This window comes from Ochotona princeps, chromosome 2, assembly GCF_030435755.1.
Source record: "Ochotona princeps isolate mOchPri1 chromosome 2, mOchPri1.hap1, whole genome shotgun sequence".
Taxonomy (NCBI): Eukaryota; Metazoa; Chordata; class Mammalia; order Lagomorpha; family Ochotonidae; genus Ochotona; species Ochotona princeps.
The window spans coordinates 70,955,609-70,977,794 of NC_080833.1; the positions used below are offsets into that span (position 1 = coordinate 70,955,609).

General features: G+C 40.1%; 1 protein-coding gene and 1 long non-coding RNA gene across 13 annotated transcripts in view; one reads left to right on the forward strand and one right to left on the reverse strand.

The window, feature by feature from the left end:
* SAMD13 (sterile alpha motif domain containing 13) overlaps positions 1-22,186 on the forward strand; it is a 64,315-nt gene that overhangs the window by 22,119 nt on the left and 20,010 nt on the right. For all 12 annotated transcript variants that reach the window (XR_009244532.1, XR_009244534.1, XR_009244528.1 and 9 more), the window contains one exon: positions 8,275-8,386. Coding sequence is in view for 3 of the 12 variants with exons in the window: in XM_058658633.1 (XP_058514616.1) it covers positions 8,275-8,386 (112 nt within the window). In the remaining 9 variants the exon portion in view is untranslated. The remainder of the gene's footprint in view (positions 1-8,274; positions 8,387-22,186) is intronic.
* Positions 1-22,186, reverse strand: part of LOC131478525 (uncharacterized) — a 57,541-nt gene that overhangs the window by 17,056 nt on the left and 18,299 nt on the right. The window lies entirely within an intron of this gene.

The following is a 22,186-nucleotide window of genomic DNA, read 5'->3' on the forward strand; positions in this document are numbered from 1 at the left end:
AAAGTGTCTTTGAGGGTTTAATTTGTATGTGATACTAAATAGAAACAAATTCATTGAAACATTTTGAAAAATGTTTTTATACTAGTTTGAATGACTTGATTTATTACTGTAAGTTATAGACAAAGAAAAGAGACTATTTCAGATTCTTTGTTTTTGGAAAGAAAGGGTGAGTTATTAGGAAGACATATTAGGCAGAGATGTGCTAAAAATAGGATGCTGTATAATTGCTTAGGACAGCAAGCAGCCTATTCCCAGGGGAAAGAAACCTACTACAGGTGAAAAAAATTATACTGGATGCTGCCTTATTGGTCATGAGTACTTGCCTCTGGGACTGTTAACTCAGAGCTCCAGAGCTTCATATCCGTCCCAGCCTGACTCTATTTGCCAAGTGGACTTTCAATCTGTCCTCCATCTATTTGCCCTGTTCCTGAACCACATTCTGGGATAAGGCAGGGAACAATGTGACTCTTCATCTTGCAGCTTACTGGAGATTATTTATCTCAGTAGCTTCCAAAGAGCTTCCAATTCTTTCTACACTCCTGATTCATAATAAGCAAATTCAAGGCAATTAATTAATGGCTATGTTAGAACATTGATTAAAGGTGTTCGGGTGGTTACATTTAACTTTAAAGAAGCAAGTAGGACTCAAATCTCTGGATGTTGAGGTTTGAGGGATATAGGCAAAGTCTTGGATATAGTAATATCTAGGATGTTGCCCTGCTGACTTTGCATAACTACAAAGGTGTTTAAATCAAGTCTCTGAGTACAAGGGTAAACAGTTTGGAATACATAGAATTCTTAATGAGTTCTTTGCATTTTTTTAAAGATTTATTTTATATTTATTGGAAAGTTAAATATACAGAGAGGAGGAGAGACAGAGAGGAAGATCTTCCATCCGATGATTCACTCCCCTTAGTGGCTACAACAGCTGGAGCTGTGCCAATTCAAAGCCGGGAGCTAGGAGCCTCTTCGGGGTCTTTCACACGGGTGCAGAGTCCCAAGGCTTTGGGCCATCCTTGACTGCTTTCTCAGGCCACAAGCAGGGAGCTGGATGGGAAGCAGGGCTGCTGGGATTAGAACCAGCACCCATATGGGATCCCGGCGCATTCAAGTCAAGGACCTTAGAAGGTGAGGACCTTAGCTGTGCACTTTGTCCATGTTTTAAAACAGGCTCTGGTTAAAAGCAATTTAACTTAATGCTAATAAAATAAATACTCTCTTTCCCTATACCTTATCTAAAAGTCAAGAGATTCAGCAGAACACATTCAATCCTCTCATTTCTCTCTTCATGCTAACAAGTAGGATGTAGCTAAAAAGCATGCTTAAAAACAGAAAGGAAGACTCTGAACTTTTTTACATTTTTCTTTTTTTTATGTTCAGATAAGTGTTGACTTCATTTAGCTCCAGTAATCCAAGCAATGAAAGTGCTTAAACAGCAAATAACTTGGGCATGGCGTGGTAGCCTAATGGGTAATGTCCTCTCCTTTGCAGGCTCCAGGATCCAATATGAGCACCACTTCTTTTTTTTTTTCCTTCCTTCTTTGTTTTTTTTTACATTTTATTATTTTTATTATTACTGTTATCATTTTATGATATAGTTCCATAGGCTCCTGGTATTTCCGTTATCCCAGCCCGAATCCCCCCCTAGTTCTTCTATATCATTACTAAAGTATAGTTCTTCATACACAGTCATATGTCCATCATCGCAGGCATGGACAATGGCAGAGAGTCCAGCATCCTATTGTCAAGATAAAGTAAATAGTTTCATTGTAAGTCCATATTTGTCTGAAAGTAGAAATGCATACTACATTGTATCCTCACATCTGGATATGTTAGTCTCCATTTCACAGCCACTGTACATGCCCTTAAATGAAAAGCCATAATGCAAAATCTAATAGAAGGAAAAATTGAAATTTACAATGCCATGAAGTTAAATAACATGTTACTAGATATGACAGTCTCCATTACACAGCTACTATACATCCCCTTAAATGAAAAGTCACGGAACAAAATCAGCATCAGGAAGAAAAAAGAAAATAGCAACACATGAAGATAAATAACATGCTACTAAATGACTAACGTGTAGCTGAAGAAATGAAAATCAAGAACTTTCTTGAAGAAAATGATGCTACTGTGTGATCTATGAATCATTGAAGAATTTAATCAGAAGAAAATGTTTTGAAGAGATGAAACTAAAATAAAAACCAATCAATGTGATATAGTTTCTGCTGATATTTGTTGGTGAAATGTGTCTCTTCCAGACAACAAATAGATGGGTTTTGGTTTTTAATCCAGTTTACTAATATATGATGCTTGATTGTTGAGTTCAAGCCATTTACATTCAGGGTTGAAATTATGGGTGGTAATTTGGTTTTGTCATTTTAGGAATGGGTTGTTCATTAGTTATTCTTCTGTTGTCATTTTACTGGGATGTTTTTCACATTTGCCTTTGGTTCTGTCTGGTGCTATTCCTCTTCTCTGTCAAGAGAACATCTTGAAGTATCATTTGTAGGGCAGGTTTGGAAGAGGCAAATTCTTTTAACTTTTCTTTAGTGTGGAAGAATTTTATTTCATTTTCAGAGACAAAAGAAAGCTTTGCTCGAAGTGTTATCCTAGGCCGACAATTTTCTGCTTTTAGAATCTGGAATATGTTACTCAATTCTCTTCTGACCTGTAGAATTTCCTATGAAAGATCTCCTGTGAGTTTAATTTGGCATCCCTTTATATGTCACTTGATTTTTTTTTTTACGTGCACATTTAAGGATCTTTTCTTTGTGTTCGATTGAAGAGAGCTTGATGATCATGTGTCTAAGTGAAGATCTCTTTTGATAAAGCCTGTTTGGAGTTCTGTGCCCCTTCTGGATCTTGTTTCCCAATTCTTTCTCCAGATTAGGGATGTTTTCCTTTATTATTTCATTAAATCTATCTGTAAAACCAGTTTCTCTTTCTGCAGCTTCTGGGACTCCCATAACTCTTATATTAGGCCTCTTAATAGTGTCTTTCAATTCTGGAATACTTTTTTTGGCCTGATCCAGCTCTGCTTCCAGCTTTTTGTTTGCTTCCCCCTGATGACAGGAAATATCTTCCAATTCTGAGATTCTTTCTTCTGCTTGCTTCATTCTATTTTGGAGACTCTCCACTATACTTTTAATTTGCTCTATTGTGTTCTTAATTTCTGACATATCAGGCTTTACTTGCTTTATTGCTGCTACTGGCTTGTGTAAAATATTCCTTAAATTCCTTGAATGACTGCTTTACTTGCTTCTCATTGTTGATCAGAAGCTTTATAACAAGTGTTTTGAATTCTGTATCCCCCATTTTCTCAATGTATTCTTCAGCTAACTCTGAGGTTGGCATAGGGGAGTCTTCAGTAATATTCATTGTGCCTGTGTCTCTTCTTTTGGTCTTGGTCATTGTACTTCTGTTTAGCAAAGTCTTCTTCTTGGGGCAGGTTTCTACATTCTGCCACCACAGGTCTACAGTTTGATTTTACTTATTGCAGTTGGTACACAACTCTTTGCTTGCAGCCAATTGTGCCACTTCTTTCAGTGAGTTCCAGGTCTGGGTTCTTATGTTAGATTTCCACCATGGTCTCCGTAGCTCTAGCTCTTGGCTCACCACTCTCCACCTACTGTGATACCGTGCTGAGGCTGCACCGTTGTCTGTACAGCCTTTCTCCCACTTCCAGTTGGAGCAGGTGCCAGTATTAGGGGGACACCAGGTATCCTATATAGCTAGGTTGTTGGTGGCGCTGATCTTGCTGGAACCTGTTGGACATTAGGTCTGGGTACCACATGGACCTATTTTGACCCGTACGATGTCACAGTTGGTATCATTTTCCTGCAGGACCAATGCAACCCACGGAACTCAGTGAGTTCTCGTGAGCTCAGCACATGCATAGTTCACTGTTGTCCCTGTAGTCCTAAAGCTGTTGCCACAGTGTAAGAAATGGCGCCTGATATACCCCTACTGGTGTTATTGATCTGCTGGCTGTCAGGTCTCAGGACTACCCAGACCTATCTTGGGTGGAACCTGTAGAATGCCATGTCGATGTAGTTCACTGAGTCAGAAATGTGTTCACTCCCAGCTCAGTGTATGCTCAGTCCTTTCCCTTGTCTTTGTCTCTTTACGCAAAATGGCGCCCAATTTGGCTCTAAGGGGCTGGCTGGGCTGTGAAATCCACCCTGTTCTTGCACTGCACATCTGGGATCTTCTGCTCTGTCTCTGTTCCTGGTCAAATCAAATGGACCAGCTGGACGGACAGTTCTTTGTCTGGGTTCACCTCCTGAGCTCCCAGTGAAAGTCCCTTCCCACCTTGTTGCTGGTGGAGTTCTGGCTGCTGGTGGAGTTCAGATTGCTGTTAGCTAAATGCCACTAGAATATCAGTCACTGTACCACCACACCATTGTGTCCACTGCTTTCCTGTGTCTGTCAGTCTCCAGGTACCCTCTGGTGTTGTTCTGTCCTCTCTAACATCCTGGAATGTGTCCTCTCTGCTTCATCCTGATTAAATGTTTTTCCATCCATTTAAATGTGTCCTTACGCTATTCTGCCATCTTGATTCTCTGAGTACCACTTCTAATCCCAATGGCCCTGCTTCCCATCCAGCTCCCTGCTTGTGTCCTGGGAAAGTACTTGAGGATGGCCCAAAGCCTTGGGACTTTGCACCTGTCTGGGAGAACCCTAAGAAACTCCTGGCTTTGAATTGGCACAGATCCAGCCATTGTGGTCACTTGGGAAGTGAATCAGTGGACAGATGATTTTCCACTCTCTCTCCCTATATATCTTAGTTTCCAATATAAATAAATAAATCTTAAAAAAAAAAACGTGGGCAAAGAGTAAGTTAATCTAATTTTAAAACTTAGTTAGAGATCAAGGCAGTGAAAAGAATGCATTTCTGAGCATAAAAGTAACTGACATAATAAATATTTCAAAAAGGTTTAATATGATACATATATTATCATAAAATAAATCATCAATCAATGAATGTGATGTAGTTATGAAATCATACCCAAATTGTATTCATTCAAACTACCCATTGGACTTAACCATCTCTTAGGATTATAAGATCTTAAGTACCACAAAATGTACCTGTGCTAGGTTTAGACAAAGCATATAAAAAACTATTTTCTACATGACTTCGTATACTATAAAGGAAATGACGACTCAGCACTTTGGAAATTATGATGTTCTTAATAATAAGATCTCAAGCTGTTTATAACAAATTTATTTTCTCTTCTCTTGGTTATCTCTTTAGACTTGTTTAAAACTGAGGAGATTGTTCAATCAAATGATAACCATATCTTAGTGTGCATTATCAGTCATATAATTTTTATTAATACATGATGTATCTAATCATGTTTACAAGGGTTGTGAAGTGACTGGGTTAAATGGAAACATTGATTTTATTATACTAAGAGATTGAAAAAAACACTTCTGTTCTTCATTTCTTGTTAGTATTTTGCAATATGTATGCATAGGAGCTTTTATGCTTAAATAAGTAGTATACGTCCATGTACATATATTTATATATTTATTCTGTTATAAAAACATTTTGCTATGATGGTAGTGAATAATTTTAAATAGCAATGGCACTTTTTTTTTTATCTCATTTCACCAGTATAAAATTGGCAGCTTTAGTCAAACACCATCTGAGAGGTATTTCAAACTGTCACTTAAATTCCTCTTGGAAAAGAAGTAGAGAGAATGGTCTATTTATAAAGGAATAATGTTAAGTGTTCATTTGGCCACAATTACCAGTCCTTGAGGAGATGTATCATTTCCCAACAAGGAAAGATATCCCTTAATCTATCCTCTAAAATTCCCATTGTCAGCAAATACTTGGCCTTGGTTTCTTCCCCCATCCTGGCTCTTTGTGTTGTTTTGCATAATCTTCAGCTTTCTTCTTAAAACTTACTGAGATCGCTGAAAGGGCCCAGTGAAATCACCCATCATGCTTTAGCATCAACCTAGGAGTGATGATGTGTGCCTCTGCAAGACGTCTCCCCATCAGGCCCTAGCTTAACAGAGTATGCTTTGAGTAACAAAGGCCCATAAACCTTGTCATTGGAAATCTTCATGTGTCCAAGTCAGGCAAAACTTAATAGGCATTCCATTGTATGTGTGCCCAGTGGTACTTTGTGCACCCCTCAGTTCTTGCTTTAGGTTGTGTTAGTTATTTCTATGTCTACTTTCCCTCCCCCAGATTTCCAGTTTCTTAAGGGTGGTCCTCATAACCCAGTGTGTAGCATAGTTTTGAGAAGATCTTGGAATCTTGGTAAATTGCTGTTGAATCAGTGAGTATAAAAGGAAAAGAATAGATTTTGAGTCCATTCTATTGGGAATCCAATTCTTATTTTATCTCCTATATAATCTCTAGTGAATTTTTCAACCTATCTAAGCCTAAAAGTGCCCTCATTAACCAGTTCCTCAGGAGGTGGGTAATATGCTGTATAGTTTAGGTGCTCTGATGGGCTGTCCATTGGACCAAAAAAAAACTTTACTGTGTTAGTTGTGCACTCCTCCTCTATGAGTTCCAGACTGAAATCTCACACTAAGTCTCCCCTCAGATATAAATGGTGCCCCAGTTTTAACATATCCAGCTAAACCTGAGAGTGCATGTCACTGATGTTTCCACCACCCACTCAGTTCCATTACACTCCCATCCCCTGTGTATCTAGCAGCACTAGTCATGCTGATTTTGTTAAACTTACTTTAAATCAACATGCTCTCTGCTTTTCCATAGCACTACTTTGAGTCCAAGTTATCATGGTCTCCTACTTGAGTGACTATAAGTAGGCTTCTCAATTGGGTCTTTTTTTTCCCCCTCAGCTCCTTTCTAATACTATCCTTTAAAAATATGAATTTGATCAGGTCCCCCTTTATACGTAAGACCTTTTGACAATTTTGAATTGCTCATATCAAAACCCTGAATGTGTGTTGAAAACTTGGCATAACCTGGAATACTCTTTACCTGACCCCATGTGGCTAACTTCTGACTGTTTTTTAGGCTTTACCTCAAATGAAATTTTCATAGAAAAGTTCCTCCTTCCCCTTAAACTGCCAAAACACATTATAACTGTCATTGCTAGCATTTAACAGGACCTGTGGCTGTATGTCTATTTGTATATTTCCTTATTAGTGTTCACTGCCACAGGAATGTAAGGCCCATAAAAGTAGGATCTGGATCTATTTAGATGCCCAAGCTATTCCTAACTGCAGAGCTGAAGAGTTTTGTTCCAAAGGACTTCCTAAGTCACATATACTATTTATAGTTTATTGTGAGGGCAACAGGAGGCTTTCAAAAGATTTTAAGTAGAGGAATTGTGTGATCATATAAATGCTCAAGGTCAGAGATTCACCATGTGAAATGGAAAGGAATCTAGACAAATATTCACGAACCATGGAAACAAGGTAGAGTCATAGTAACTGCAAATCATTGGCATTCTCTCTTCTGCCTCTTCTACTCTCCTCTCTGAATCTAATGAGGAGTGCTCTCCTGAACTCTTTCAAATACCTCATTGTCGTGTTTGTTTATTCATTTGGACAATATTGAGTTCCTAATGATGTGCTTCACACTAGAAACTTTAAAATGAGAAGTGATCTGGCTCAAATATATGCCTCTATACCATACCTTGCACTCCAGTAGGAAAAAGTATACAATAATTAGTATAATCCCATGTACAGGAGCTCACAATGGGACTTTGAACTCAAGAGATTAGAATAAAAAACACTTTCCTAGCTTAACTAGGAACTGTTTCATAGAGGAGGTAGCTTTTGAACTGGTTGGAATAGTGGGGTTTTGTGGGGGCTAGAGGCAGTTGAGGGGGGGCACGGTCAATGGCAGAGTTAGAATATACAAGGCCTAGATTTGTAAAAGAGCATGACCTTTTGAAGATTGTTTTTACCCGTGAGTATGTAGGTTTGGGGATGAGGAAGGTAGTAGGAGAGAAGAAAAAGATGCTTGGATCATGTTGGAAAGGACCTGGTGTTTTTAAGTTTATGACTGGGCCACTTTAAATGTCTTGATTTGAAAACAAAGTATGGGAGGTTACGTGAAAGAGTACATATATGGAAGGGAAGTAGTAATTAATTCAGTGTGTGTAATCATCATCTAAACACAAGAAATAGAAGAATCAGTCTGATTCTGCAAGGAGTGTACTTAGATCTGGGCACCTGAAGGGAGACAGCTTGTGAGCTGGGAGGCTAAGTCGTGAGTTTGGACTAACTCCAGCGGATGCACACATGAACTTGTTCTGGACTTGTGTTTTGCAGTTCTGTGGAGAATGGGAGGCCACCTGATCCTGCAGATTGGGCTGTGATGGATGTCGTCAATTATTTCCGGACAGCTGGATTTGAGGAGCAAGCTAGTGTTTTTCAAGAACAGGTAACTGAGTCTGAAGAAGGATGTTATGAACAGTCACTTTCTTCCCCACAGTGAGAGAAGGCAGTGAAAAGGGGCAGGACCAATGAGCATAAGGAGTCAGTGGGGCTCTAAGAAACTGAGGGGTAGACAGTCTAATGATTCCTTTCTGCAATATAGAAACACCAGGCTTGAGGCACAGTGAAACAGCAAAGAAGAAGGCAACATCTCATTAATGTAAGTGTCTTCTGAATGACTGATAATGCTCAGGGTGGAAGTCTTCAGCCCTGCCTTATAATACAAGTACACCAGAAAGCCAGAATCATAGGAAAAAAGAAAAGAAGGGTCATATTTGGTGGAGACACATACAGTGCTTATTGCTGCCTACATTGGCACCTGCTGAATGCATAAGCACTTGCAGTTTGCTGTCTTGGTATTAGAAAGATGAAGTGCAGTGAGCACCGGATTTCTCCTCAAATTATGGTTCTTCTGTCTCTTTGTGACCACACCTAAGTTGCTGTACTACACTCTTTTTACCTATAATGTGAGGCTGTCACATTATAGCAATTGTTTAAGACCATTATTGTGAGGACTAAAGAACAGTATTCTAAAACAGCCAGGAAAAGTCTTGCAACAGTATTGGTGTTCAAAAAAATGTTAATTCATTTCCCACAGATCCAGGGTTGGAATTAGAAGAAGAGAGGAGGAGGGATCCTCTCAGTTATTTGGGCAAATCAGGGTTCCAGTTTGTGTGCTAGACCAGACCAACTGTGAGAGTTCGTCCTCAAGGGGCTTTTAAAATGATGAGGCAAATTGGGAAATGTATAAGCCACTCCATATTAGCTTTTCTTTAAAAAAGATTTATTTATTTTCATTACAAAGTCAGATATACAGAGAGGAGGAGAGACAGAGGGGAAGATCTTCCGTCCGATGATTCACTCCCCAAGTGACCTCAATGGCTGGTACTGTTCTGATCCGAAGCCAGGAGCCAGGAAATTCCCCCGGGTCTCCCACATGGGTGCAGGGTCCCAAAGGCTTTGGGCTGTCCTCAACTGCTTTCCCAGGCCACAGTCAGGGAGCTGGATGGGAAGAGGAGCTGCCGGGACTAGAACCGACGCCCGTATGGGATCCTGATGTGTACAAGGTGAGGACTTTAGCCGCTAGGCCACGCCGCCAGGCCCTCCATATTAGCTTTTAACAAAATACAATCAAAGCTACCGTTTTCCCAGCATTAAATTTATTTGCCTAATATTGTGATATAGTTGAGGGAATCATGAACTAAAAATGAATGCAGCTGCTTGCCACATATCCCTCCTCTTATGCCATTGTTTATTCTCTGAAGCTATAGATTGCATAGGCTAAGTTTGGGTAAGTGAACTTTTCTAATATTATATACATCAATCTCTAGATTTCTGTCAACCAGTACTTCCTTCCAACTTGATCCTTGTACATGTATTCTTTGCTAGCTTGGAAAATCTGCCAAAATAGAAGCTTAAATTACTTACACCCACCAGAAGAGCTAAAATTAGAAAGTCTGATAATGCCAAATGTTCACGAAGATGTGTAGCAACCAGAACTCTCCTACTTTGTTGATAAGAGTGTAAACTAAACATTCATACAGCTATCCCATAATCCAGCAACTTTACTATTGGGTATTTGTCCAAGAGAAATGAAAACATGTCTGTAATGGCTTATGTAAAATTATTCTTAGTTACTTTTTAATAATAGTAGAAAATTAGAAGTTTAAATATATTTGAATAGAAAAATAAATTACAGATTATGCTCAAACAGTGGCATACTACTCAATAACAAAAATGAATTATTCAAAAAGTTATATCTGTTGTGTTATATACTTATATATATCATTTTATATAATATAATATAACTTATTACATTATATTATATATGATATATAATATATACAATCTATTATATATTATATTGTATTATATTATATATAGGTCTCAAAAACCTAAGCCTGAGAGGGAGAATCTTTACAGAACAGAGTTCAGACTGAATGGTTGCATTAGGATAAAGATTCAGAAGAAAACAAATCAGTGATAAAAAAAAAATTCAGAGCAGTGGTTGTCTCTGGGTAGGGAAGGACAATTAATAAAATGGACAAAGAACATGAACAGACAATTTTCAAAGGATGTAATACAAATGGCCAATATACATCAAAAAAATGCTTGGGCTCACTGGCCATTTGAAAATACAAATAAAAATCACAGTGAGGTTCCATTTCTCCAGGAATTGATTTCAATTGTTTGTCAAAGATTTGTTGGTTATAGTATATGGATTAATCTGTGGATTTCTATTCTGTTCCACTGGTTTATCTGTCTCTTTTTGTGCTAGTACTTGGCTAAATGATTATGTCTTGAAGTCTTGGTATTGTGACGTCTCTGGCTTTGTTTTTATTGTAGATTAATTAGCTATTTGGGGGTCTCTTGTGTCTCCACATGAATTTTAGCATTGTGCTTTCTAGATCTGAGAAGAATGTAATTGGTATTTTGATTGGAATCACATTGAATCTGTAGATTGCTTTCAATAGTATGGATATTTTAACATTAATTTTTCCAATTCACAAATAGAACATGGAGGACTTCTTCCAGTTTTTCTGTCTTAGGTTTATTTCTTTAATGTTTTATGATGTCATCATTGAGATCTTTTGCATCCTTGGTCAAGCTTATTTCAAGACATTTGTACTTTTTGAAGTTGTGAATAGGACTGAAACTACCAACTCTTTCTCACCCATGGAATTGATTGTGTATATGAAAACTTTTGATTGTTTTGTGTTGATTTTATATCCTGTAACTTTGCTAAACTCTCTTATGAGTTTATATAGGATCACTTCATTTCCATGTGTTTGTATATTTCCTAAAATTTCTAAAGTTACTCATTTCCAGATTCATTCCATTGTGATAAAAAAAGATACATGGTATGATTTTAGATTTTTGGAATTTGCTGAAGTTTGCTTTACGGCCTAGCATATGGTGTACCCTACAGAAGATTCTCTGGACTGATGAAAAAAATTGTATTCTGGAACTGCAGGATGAAATGTTCTGTGGTTATTGGTTAGATTTGATTGCTCCATAGCATAGATGGTTTGTTCTTTCTTTGTTGATGTTTTGTCTGGTTGATTTTATTCATTGGTGAAGGTATGGTATAAAATTCCCCATTACTATTGTATTAGAGTTTATGTCTCCTTTTATATTAATATTCTTTAATATTTTTTTTTAAATCAGGTGCTCTGGTACTGGGTGCCTGCATGTTTTCTTTTTTTTAAATTTTAGAATTGAAACTTTATTTTTAAAAATCTTTTAAAATGTATTATTATCATTTATTTCATTTTTTATCAGTTAAAGAGGCTGCTAGTATTTCCCTTATCCCCTCCTCAATTTCTCCTCCCCCAATTAATTCATCTATATCATTACTAAAGTATAGTTCTTCATACACAGTCATATGTCCATCATCGCAGGCATGGACAATGACAGAGAGTCCAGCATCCTATTGTCAAGATAAAGTAAATAGTTTCATTGTAAGTCCATATTTGTCTGAAAGTAGAGATGCATACTACATCGTATCCTCACATCTGGATTTGTTAGTCTCCAATTTACAGCCACTGTACATGCCCTTAAATGAAAAGTCACAGTACAAAATCAACAATAGGAAGAAATATCGAAGTTTACAATGCCCTGAAGTTAAATAACGTGTTACTAGATATGACAGTCTCCATTACACAGCTACTATACATCCCCTTAAATGAAAAGTCACGGAACAAAATCAGCATCAGGAAGAAAACAGAAAATAGCAACACATGAAGATAAATAACATGCTACTGAATGACTCATGTGTTGCTGAAGAAATGAAAAAGAAAATCAAGAACCTTCTTGAAGAAAATGATGCTACTGTGTGATCTATGAATCACTGAAGAATTTAATCAGAAGAAAATGTTTTGAAGAGATGAAACTAAAACAAAAACCAATCAATGTGATATAGTTTCTGCTGATATTTGTTGGTGAGATATGTCGTCTATAGGCAACAAATAGATGGGATTTCTTATTTTATCCAGTCTACTTATCTATGACGTTTGATTGATGAGTTTAAGCCATTTGCATTCAGGGTTAATATCAATGGGTGGTAATTTGGTCCTGTCATTTTAGCAATGGGTTGTTCAGTTATTTTAGGATGTTCTTTACAGTAGCTTTTGGTTTTGATTGGTGCTATTCCTCTTCTCTGTCAAGAGAACATCTTGAAGTATCATTTGTAGGGCAGGTTTGGAAGAGGCATGTTCTTTTAACTTTTTTTTTTTACTAGGCAATTCTTTCATTGCATTTTCAAAACAAAGGAAAACTTTGCTGGGTACTTTATCCTGGACCAACAATTTTCTGCTGTTAGAATCTGGAAACATGTCACTCCATTCTCTTCTGACCTGTAGAGTTTCCTGTGAGAGGTCTCCTGTGAGTTTAATTGGCATTCCTTTATATGTCACTTGATTTTTTTCATGTGCACACTTAAGGGTCTTCTCCTTATGTTTGATTCAAGAGAGCTTGATGATCATGTGTTGTGGTAAAGATCTCTTTTGGTCAACCCTGTTTGGAGTTCTGTGCCCCTCCTGGATGTTATTTTGCAATTCTTTCTCTAGATTAGGGATGTTTTCCTTTATATATTTCATTGAGTACACCTCTAATCCCAGTTTCTCTTTCTGCACCTTCTGGAACTCCCATAACTCTTATATTAGGCCTCTTAATAGTGTCTTTCAATTCTGGAATACTTTTTTTTTAAGCTTGACTCAGCTCTGCTTCCAGCTTTTTCTTTGTTTCCCCCTGGTGACAAGAAATATCTTCCAGTTCTGAGATTCTTTCTTCTGCCTCCTTCATTCTGTTTTGGAGACTCTCCACTGTACTTTTAATTTACTCCACTGTATTCTTAAATTCTGATATATCAGCTTTCATTTGATTCATTTCCAGTGTGAAATATTCCTTAAATTCCTTCAATGACTGCTTTACTTGCTTCTCATTGTTGATCAGAAGCTTTATAACAAGTGTTTTGAATTCTGTATCCCCCATTTTCTCAATGTCTTCTTCAGCTAACTCTGAGGTTGGCATAGGGGAGTCTTCAGTAATATTCATTGTGCCTATGTCTCTTCTTTTGTTCTTGGTCATTGTACTTCTGTTTAGCAAAGTCGTCTTCTTGGGGCAGGTTTCTACATTCTGCCACCACAGGTCTACAGTTTGATTTTACTTATTGCAGTTGGTACACAACTCTTTGCTTGCAGCCAATTGTGCCACTTCTTTCAGTGAGTTCCAGGTCTGGGTTCTTATGTTAGATTTCCACCGTGGTCTCCGTAGCTCTAGCTCCTGGCTCACCACTCTCCACTTCCTGTGATACCATGCTGAGGCTGCACCGTTGTCTGTACAGCCTTTCTCCCACTTCCAGTTGGAGCAGGACCCAGGATTAGAGAGATACCTGTATAGCTAGGTTGTTGGTGGCGCTGATCTTGCTGGAACCTGTTGGACATTAGGTCTGGGTGCCACACGGACCTATTTTGACCCATATGATGCCAAAGTTTGTATTATTTTCTGTGGGGACTAGTGCAATGCACTTAACTCTGTGAATTCACTCCCAGCTCAGCACATGCATAGCTCACTGTTGTCCCCAAAGTCTTAAATTCTTTGCCACTCGGTAAGAAATGGCGCCTGATATGCCCCTGCTAGAGTTATTGATCTGCTGGCTGTCAGGTCTTAGGGCTACCCAGACTCTATCATGGGAGGAACCTGTAGGATGCCACGTTGCTGCAGTTCACTGAGGCAGAAATGAGTTCACTCCCAGCTCAGTGCATTTGCAGTCCTGTTCCATAGCCTTTGCCTCGTTAAACAAAATGGTACCCAATTGATCTCTATGGCTATGAAATCTACCTTGTTGCTGCACTGCCCATCTGGGATCTGCTGCTCTTTCTCTGCTGCTGGTCAAGTCAAACAGACCAGCAGGATTGGCAGTTTTTTTGTCTGGGTTTACCTCCTGAGCTCCCAGTGAACTCCCGTTCCTACCTCGTTGCTGGTGGAGTTCTGCTTGCTGCTGCAATTCAGATCACCACTGAGTGCTGCTGCTGGGGTATCAGTCACTGTAATATCAAACCATTGTGTCTGCTGCTTTCCCATGTCTGTCAGTTTCCAGGTACCCCTCTGCTGTGGTTCTTCCTCTCCTGTGTCCTGGAATGTGCCTGCTCTGCTTCACAGGCTAATGTTTCTTCCTCTGTTTAAATGTGTCCTTACCCTATTCTGCCATCTTGATTCTCTCTGCTGCTATTTCTGATCCGTTACTTATCTCTTTCTCTGCCTTCAGGAACTCCTAAGACACATGCATTTGAACTTAGATAGGATCCCCTAAATCCTGAGTACCATTTTCATTTTTTGTAATTTTTCTTCCTTTGTATTTTCTGAGAGGTTTTCAATGATTTCTCATGTGTCTCAGATAATACTTTCTTCTGCTTCACCATGTGTGTTGTTGAGGCTTTGAATTGTGTTTTCAATTTGTGATGTGTAACTCTTCATATTTGTTTGATTTCTTTTCATATCTTAATCTCATGGAAACATTTTTCTTCCATCCATATGCTATTTTCTTCATCTCATGATTTTTCTTTCTCTGTTTCTGAATAATCTTATGATCATTTTTTAATTTGTTTTCATGCATTTCACCAGTCTCTTTGTCTTCATTTTCTAATATTGAATTATTGTGCTTCTTTTACAGAATCATATAATCTTCCTTATGTTTGTTTCTTTTATTTCTTCACTTACTTTTACTTTTTTATTTTTCTATTCTTTTTAATTATTATTTAGATGATGTTTACATATTTGAGCAGGGTGGAAAGAATACAGAGTTGGGAGAAGTGAATATCATTGTTTCCAAACTATCTATTTCTTCTTCTTTTTTAAAGACTTATTTATTTTTATTGCAAAATCATATATACAGAGAGGAGGAGAGAAGAGAGGAAGTTCTACCTTCTGATGGGTTACTCCCCAAGGGGCCGCAACAGCTTGATCTGAGCCAATCTGAAGCCAGGAGCAAGGTCTCCCACATGGGTACAGGGTCCCAAGTCTTTGGGCCGTCCTCGAATGTCTTCCCAGCCCATAAGCAGGGAGCTGGATGGGAAGCAGGTCCACCAGGATTAGAACCGGCACCCATATGGGATTCCAGTGCATGCAAGGCAAGGACTTTAACCACTATGTTATTCCATGGGGCCCCAAAGTTTCTATTTCTTCTTGCCACCTCTGGAGAGAGCAGGAAGACAAGGGGAGAAGCCATACCCAACCTCCCAACCATCCCGGTATCCAAGGATGGGGAACAGCCACCCTATATCAATTCAGGTTCCCAATGTGGTACATGCTTCCAAGAGTTCTGCTTAGGTGATTGCAATAGTTCTGAAATGCTGTCTATCTCATCAATCTGTGAATGAGGAATCCCTTCCAATGTCCATTGGTTGACACAGTTGACCCCAGAGTCTCCATTCATACAGATATTTGCTGTCATCATTTGGTTCTTGGATTTGCCAGTGGATGTTATGAACTGGTGGGCCTGGCCTAGCCTACTTCCAGACCTGACCCACATGCATGCTGGTAGGTAACGTAATCTGGCTTGGTTTGTGCCGCTCCTTGCCTTGGTTCTTGCATTTATCTGCACGGATTATAAACTGACAAAGGAGTTTCCCAAGTTTCTCTATCAGGTCTCTTCTCAGTGGTAGATCTTGCGTATACCAATGGGTCCTTGGCCCAGGTTGATTTTGTCCACCTGTTGTCCTGGCAGGAACAGTGTCCCTGCCTAATCAGCCCATTCCCTTTCCAGTTCTTACTGTTGGGTGGTACAGTCCAGCCACACCTGCTCCATGCCCAGACACAGCTCTCATGAGGTTCAGCAGAAACTGAGACCTAACCTAGCCTGTTCTATACTCACGTTGACTCTCACGAGTACCAGTAGGTGCTGGAGCCTAGCCCAGTCTGGCACTCCCCAGACCCAGTCCACACCCATGCCAAGGGAGACTGCAGCCATGTCCATCCCAGCCCAATGCCCCCATTCTGGCTCTCAGGCTCACCAATGGGAATTCCAACCCTGCCTGGGTATCTCCTTAACTCTCAACAGGTCTATTCCCAGCCACAGATCTCGAGTGGCGATTGCTCTTTCACATGGGCAAACTCACAGATTCTACCCCCAGATCCAGTTTCACTCATGTGTGTGTTGGCTTCATGGCCCAGCTTCACAGTACCCATTTTCTGTTCCGACACTTGCTAATGGGTTACACAATCTGGCCCTGTAAATACAGTGGCCTTGTCATGGGAAGTCCTCAGAAGTCATTCCTCACCTAGATATGAACCTTCAGGTTCTGGCTCACCCCCACCTGTGCCATCCCCCCAGACTCCCTGTAACCCCTACTCCCAAGTCCCCTGAGCACACCACCAGGTGGCCAAGGCTTTGCCTGGTGCCATAGTTGTCCTGACTACCTGCCCAAGTTACCCTGGCCACAGCCACAGAGCTGTGGAAGCAGTCCCAAACCTCCAGCCCAAACCTGCTCAAGATCCACCCACTGCATGGCAGCAGTGAACAAAATCAAAATTCCGAGCCTCAAACCCAGACCCGCTCGAGATCCGCCCAGTATAGTGGTGGTATATGGAGCAAAATCCCAGGCCTCCAGCCCAGACCAGCTCTAGATCTGCCTACCACATAGCGGCAATGAAAGGAGCTAAAATTCCACGCCTTAAGCCCGGTCAGAGTTCCCCTGGCCTCAGCCATGCAGCCATGAGAGCGACATCCTGAGCTTCAAGCCCAGACCTGCTCAAGATCTGTCCTCTCCTTATTTTTTAGGCATTTGTGGAAATCCTTGTTGCCTTCTCTTCTTGTGGCTTTTATGTTTGAACTATGGTTCTGTGCCTTGGTAAAGTTTATTTCCCTTCAGCAAGTATTCAGAGGGTGTACTTGGTGGGGCCAAAGAGCTCTGATCAGTGCTGAAGGGTGAGGCAAGAATCCATGTGACACCCAAGTTGGGTGTCATGGATCTTTAGAAGTGGGGAAGATGTGATCATACCCATTGATGTAACCATAGCGTCACTTACTCTCTTCCTATGTGATCAATGCCTGGAGTATCACACAATGGGTACAACTGTCATCCACAAAGGCTAATATACCACATAAAAGATCTGAGCAATGCTCAGTATTTGCGCGGAACCCTCTGCAATGACCTACACACTCACTGAGCTACCTGTAGCCTCGGAAACTAGATGCAGTGGTTGCCCAGAGATACAGTCTCACCCCATGCGTTGTTGTGCAGTCACAGAATTCCCAAAGTCATAGAGCTCAATGCTTCCACATTCACAAAGCACAGAGGATCCACTCTCAGTCCCACAAGCCTACCCCATTCACAGAGAGAACAGGGAAACTCCCACAGCCAACTGCCAGTGAGTGCTCTGTCTTGGCTGTTTGAGCCCCAGAGCCTTGATAGGTTGTAGGGGAGAAGAACAGCTCAGAGTTCTACATGGTTGGCCAGCACCCTGCCAATTCTCTAGGCCAGACTCAAGTCTGGACTCTAGTATCCAGACTCCAGTAGGGAGTATGGATTTATTCCTCTGATCAAATTCCATGATTGCACGCATGCCCAAGCTGCCATGGCCTCTATTAGCATTAAGATGCGGCTTTCTCCCTGCTGGTTGACAAATATCCTTGTGGAGGGATGAGGAGAAAGAAATGTTGTTTTCCTTCATGGGGTTGATGTAGGGGGAGGTACCCTGCCCTCTGCTAGGACTCCAGACCAGACTTAAAGGCAGTATCACCGATGGCATGGGCTGTCACAGTCTGTTTTCATATCACTTCTAGAAGCTGGGGTCTTCACTCAGTGCTTCATGTTTGTACTGTCCACACTGCTCCACAGCATCTCTCTTCTGTTTGTAAAATATGCTCTGCAAACTTTTCTCAAACTCTGCTGTGTGAGTGCACTTCCTCTACTCTTCTCTGCTTAGAATCAGTATGTTTTTGGTCTGTTCAGTCATCTTGGGATTTCTGAAAGTTTTATAATGAAATTATGATGGAAAATAACAGCTCAAATTGGAAACTGGAAGGAAGCTGGTCAGCTGGTGCATATTTTAGTTTGTTTTTTAATATCAGGCAGTCAATTTTGACATTGCAGTTGAGTATTCCCTTCCAAAATTAAATTTAAATAACATTGCAAAAAGTTAATAGAAAGAACTTAGCAAAAAGTGCTGTTTGCAAGATTCCAACCTTTCCAAACACCTTTCTCAGTCTTTACCCAGACACTGTTGAAGCTGGCATCCTGATAATGGGGGCATCAGATGTTCTCTATGCTGTTGCAGTTCTGGGTAGGATCTCCTAATTGGAACTGACCAACTCTCTGAGTGTGGTACAAGAGCAGGCCATACAAATTGACTTCATTCTGGCACCTACATACAGGAACATTCATTGGAAAATCCTTTGGCAGGAAAATTGGTATCATCTTGCAACTGTTTTGGATTGGCCAATTTAGAGGTCTGAGAAATGAATTCCTGGAAGATTGAAGTCTTATACAAGCATTATCCAGAAACAAACTACTCAATTCTCATGGGAGAATGATTGGGTTGCAGGAAGATTCTCCTGAAAATAGTTCCTAGAAATAATTCAAATACACTTCATACTCTGAAATTCTCTTCATTTTTCATCTTTCCATAAAAAGAAGGAGAAAGTGAGAAAGGAGTTGTTGACCAGTCTCAGGGTGGTGAGTAGTTGCTGTGAATTTCGAGGACTGAAGCTTATGCTCTGTGCTTCGTTAATCTTTCTCTCCCAGTATTATGTTAAACCGCCATCACTGACTTCCAGGATATTTGTGGTAATGAGCCTCAAGTAGTCAGCCCTTACTCATGTATGTGCTGATGGGAACGTCTGCAGGTTACCATCAAGCCATATCCATGACTAGACACATGATCTAGGTCATAGCAGCTGGTCAATAATGAGAATTGGACACATCCATAAATCTTCTCAAGGAGGGTTTTTCTGTGCCATTTGGTGGAAACAGGGCAAGGATGGACACATAACCTAAATAAGTTTTGAAAGAGACAAGTACAAGTACAGAAGAGGCAGCACGGTTGCCAGAATGTGGGAGTTTACTGTTTTGTGGCTGATACATATGGATTGTGGACTTAATGCTGTAATGCCATGAGTTTTTATTTTGAAACTTTAACTCCCAATGTGATATATTGGGCGGTGGGACTTTTGGGGGTCATTATATTTAGTTGAGGTTGTGAAGTTGGATACCTAAACATGGCATTAGTGTTCTTCTAAGAAAATGAAGAAACATCTGACAGCTTTTTTAAATTTTTTATTTTATTTTATTTTATTTTATTTTTTGCCGTGTAATGATCCATTCTCAAGCCAAGAAGAGAGATTGCATTAAGTGGCCATGCTGGCATCTTAATCTTGGATTTCAAGCATTCACAACTGTGAGAAATAAATTACTGTTGTTGCCAAGTCTGCAGTGTCTTTTTACAGCAGTCTGAGCTAAGATACTGGCATAGATGTTAAACAGGCCCACCATTAGGTGGGCTGACTTTTTCCCTTTCTAAGGGAACAGCATTCTCAGTAAAGGCATCTCTATTGAAAATGCTTTTAGCTGTCTGTTAAAGAATTCTGGAAATGACTCTTTTAGTTGCATACTTCCTTCACTCTTGCACTTTTTTTGGCCTCCCTAGCACCTGCTTACTCTCTGGCTTTCTGCAGACAGACTCAGAGGACAGAGAGCTCCTGAACATGGGGCCTGTATGGCTGTAACCCTCACCCTCTGTTCATTGCTTGAGTGAGAAAACTGACAGAAACTGATTTGCTCAAGACAACACAGATGAAACAACTCTGGACCATTAACTCAGAGAATTCAGGATGGCTGGTTGTGGAAGGCAGGTAAGGTTGAGTGTGCAGAAGCTTAGGGAAAAGGATCCAGTGGAGTGGAGAGCTGGAAGAAGAAAATCGCTGGGCGAGGTGATCGAAATTTCCTGGAGTCCACCGAAGGGAGACAGGTACCATGCAGGTGCGGAAGGGCTGCTGAAAATGCTCAGAATTGCAGCTGGCAGCCCAGGAGGGTGAATATAAATGCACCCCAGCCACAGACAAAAACCTGGCAAGTTTCAAACCAGTACAGGGAGACTCCCAGCAGGAGTATTTGTCTTCTCCAAGGAGGCAGTGGAAAACAAAGAAACCCATTTGGCAAAACACCAGTGAAGGTAGACAAACCTGAGGAGAAACCCAGATTCTCAGACACAAGATTGGGCGACTCCCCCCTGGCCTCCACCGAGAAGGAGGGCACACCATTGGGGAGGGAACAGCTGAGGGGTGGATCATTTGAAACAGGGACATGCGGAGCTAGAACTTAGTCTGCCCCAAACTTAAGGACCTATATCCTGAGCCCCCAGAGAGATACCGGGATCACCTGTGAGGGAGATGTAGGATCCCTGGAGGCAGAGCCTGGACCGAGATGCTGAGTGGTGGGAGAGTGCAAATTCTTGTTCACACAAAGCAGTGGTTACTGGTACGCTTTCCCACCGCTTTCTCTAGCCACAGCTATTGGCTTGCCCAGTACACACTGTTCCAGGCACACCGTCTACCACCTGAAAAAGGTAAGTCAGAGAGAATACTCCTCCCCCAGATAGGGACACAGCAGATGTCCCTGTGCCTCACCAGCCTCTTGGAACTCAAACAGGCATCCCAGAAAACTCCAACAAAACACCAGAGACCATCTATCTATTGCCTGTAAGAGACACATCTAATCAACAAAGGTACAAGAAAGCTGAGAGTGAAAGCATGGAAAAGGTCATTTCATGCTAATCGAAAAGAAAAAAAGAACTGGTGTAGCGATTCTACCATCAGATGGTATAGACTTCACTATGAAAAACATTAAAAGAGATAAAGATGGATACTACATAATGATAAAGGGAGCTATCCACCAAGAAGAAGTAACAATAATGTATACACACCAAATACAACAGCACCTAGCTATATAAAATAATTATTGATGGATCTAAGGGGAGTTATAGATGCCAATACAATAATAGTTGGGGACTTTTACACCCTATTAACATCAATAAACAGATCAACGAGACAGAAACTCAGCAAAGAAGCAACAAATCTCAGACAACAGAACAAATGGATTTAATAGGTATGTATAGGTATATTCCATCCCTTGGATACTGAATATACATGTTTTTCAGCTGTACATGGAACTTCTAGGATCGACCACATAAAAAGTCACAAAACAAAACTCACCAACTTTAAAAAGTTGAAATCATATCATGCATCTTCTCAGACCACTACAGAGTGAAACTAGAGATCAATAAATCAAAATACCCCCAGGATATTTGTAAACTCTTTGAAGCTGACCAACATGCTACTGAACAATGAGCAATGAGTCAGAGAAAAAAATGAAGCAAGAAATTTAAAAATTCTTGAAACCAATGAAAACACAAACACAAAATACCAAAGCCTGTGGGACATTGCCAAGAGTATAAATTTAAGAGGTAAATTTATTGCAATTGGTGCATATGTTAGGAAAGAAGAAAGACACCAGATAAGTGAGCTAAGTTTAAACCTGAAGGAACTAGAAAAACAAGAGCAAAATAATCCCAAGAGCAACAGAAGAAAAGGAATAATCAAAACAAAAAAAGAAATAAACAAAATAGAGATCAAAAGAACAATACACAAAGTGGACGAGTTGGTTCTCTGAGAAAATAAACAGAATAGATATGCCATTGGCCCAACTAACACCAACAAAAAAAGCTGGATCATAGAATTAATAGTATCAAA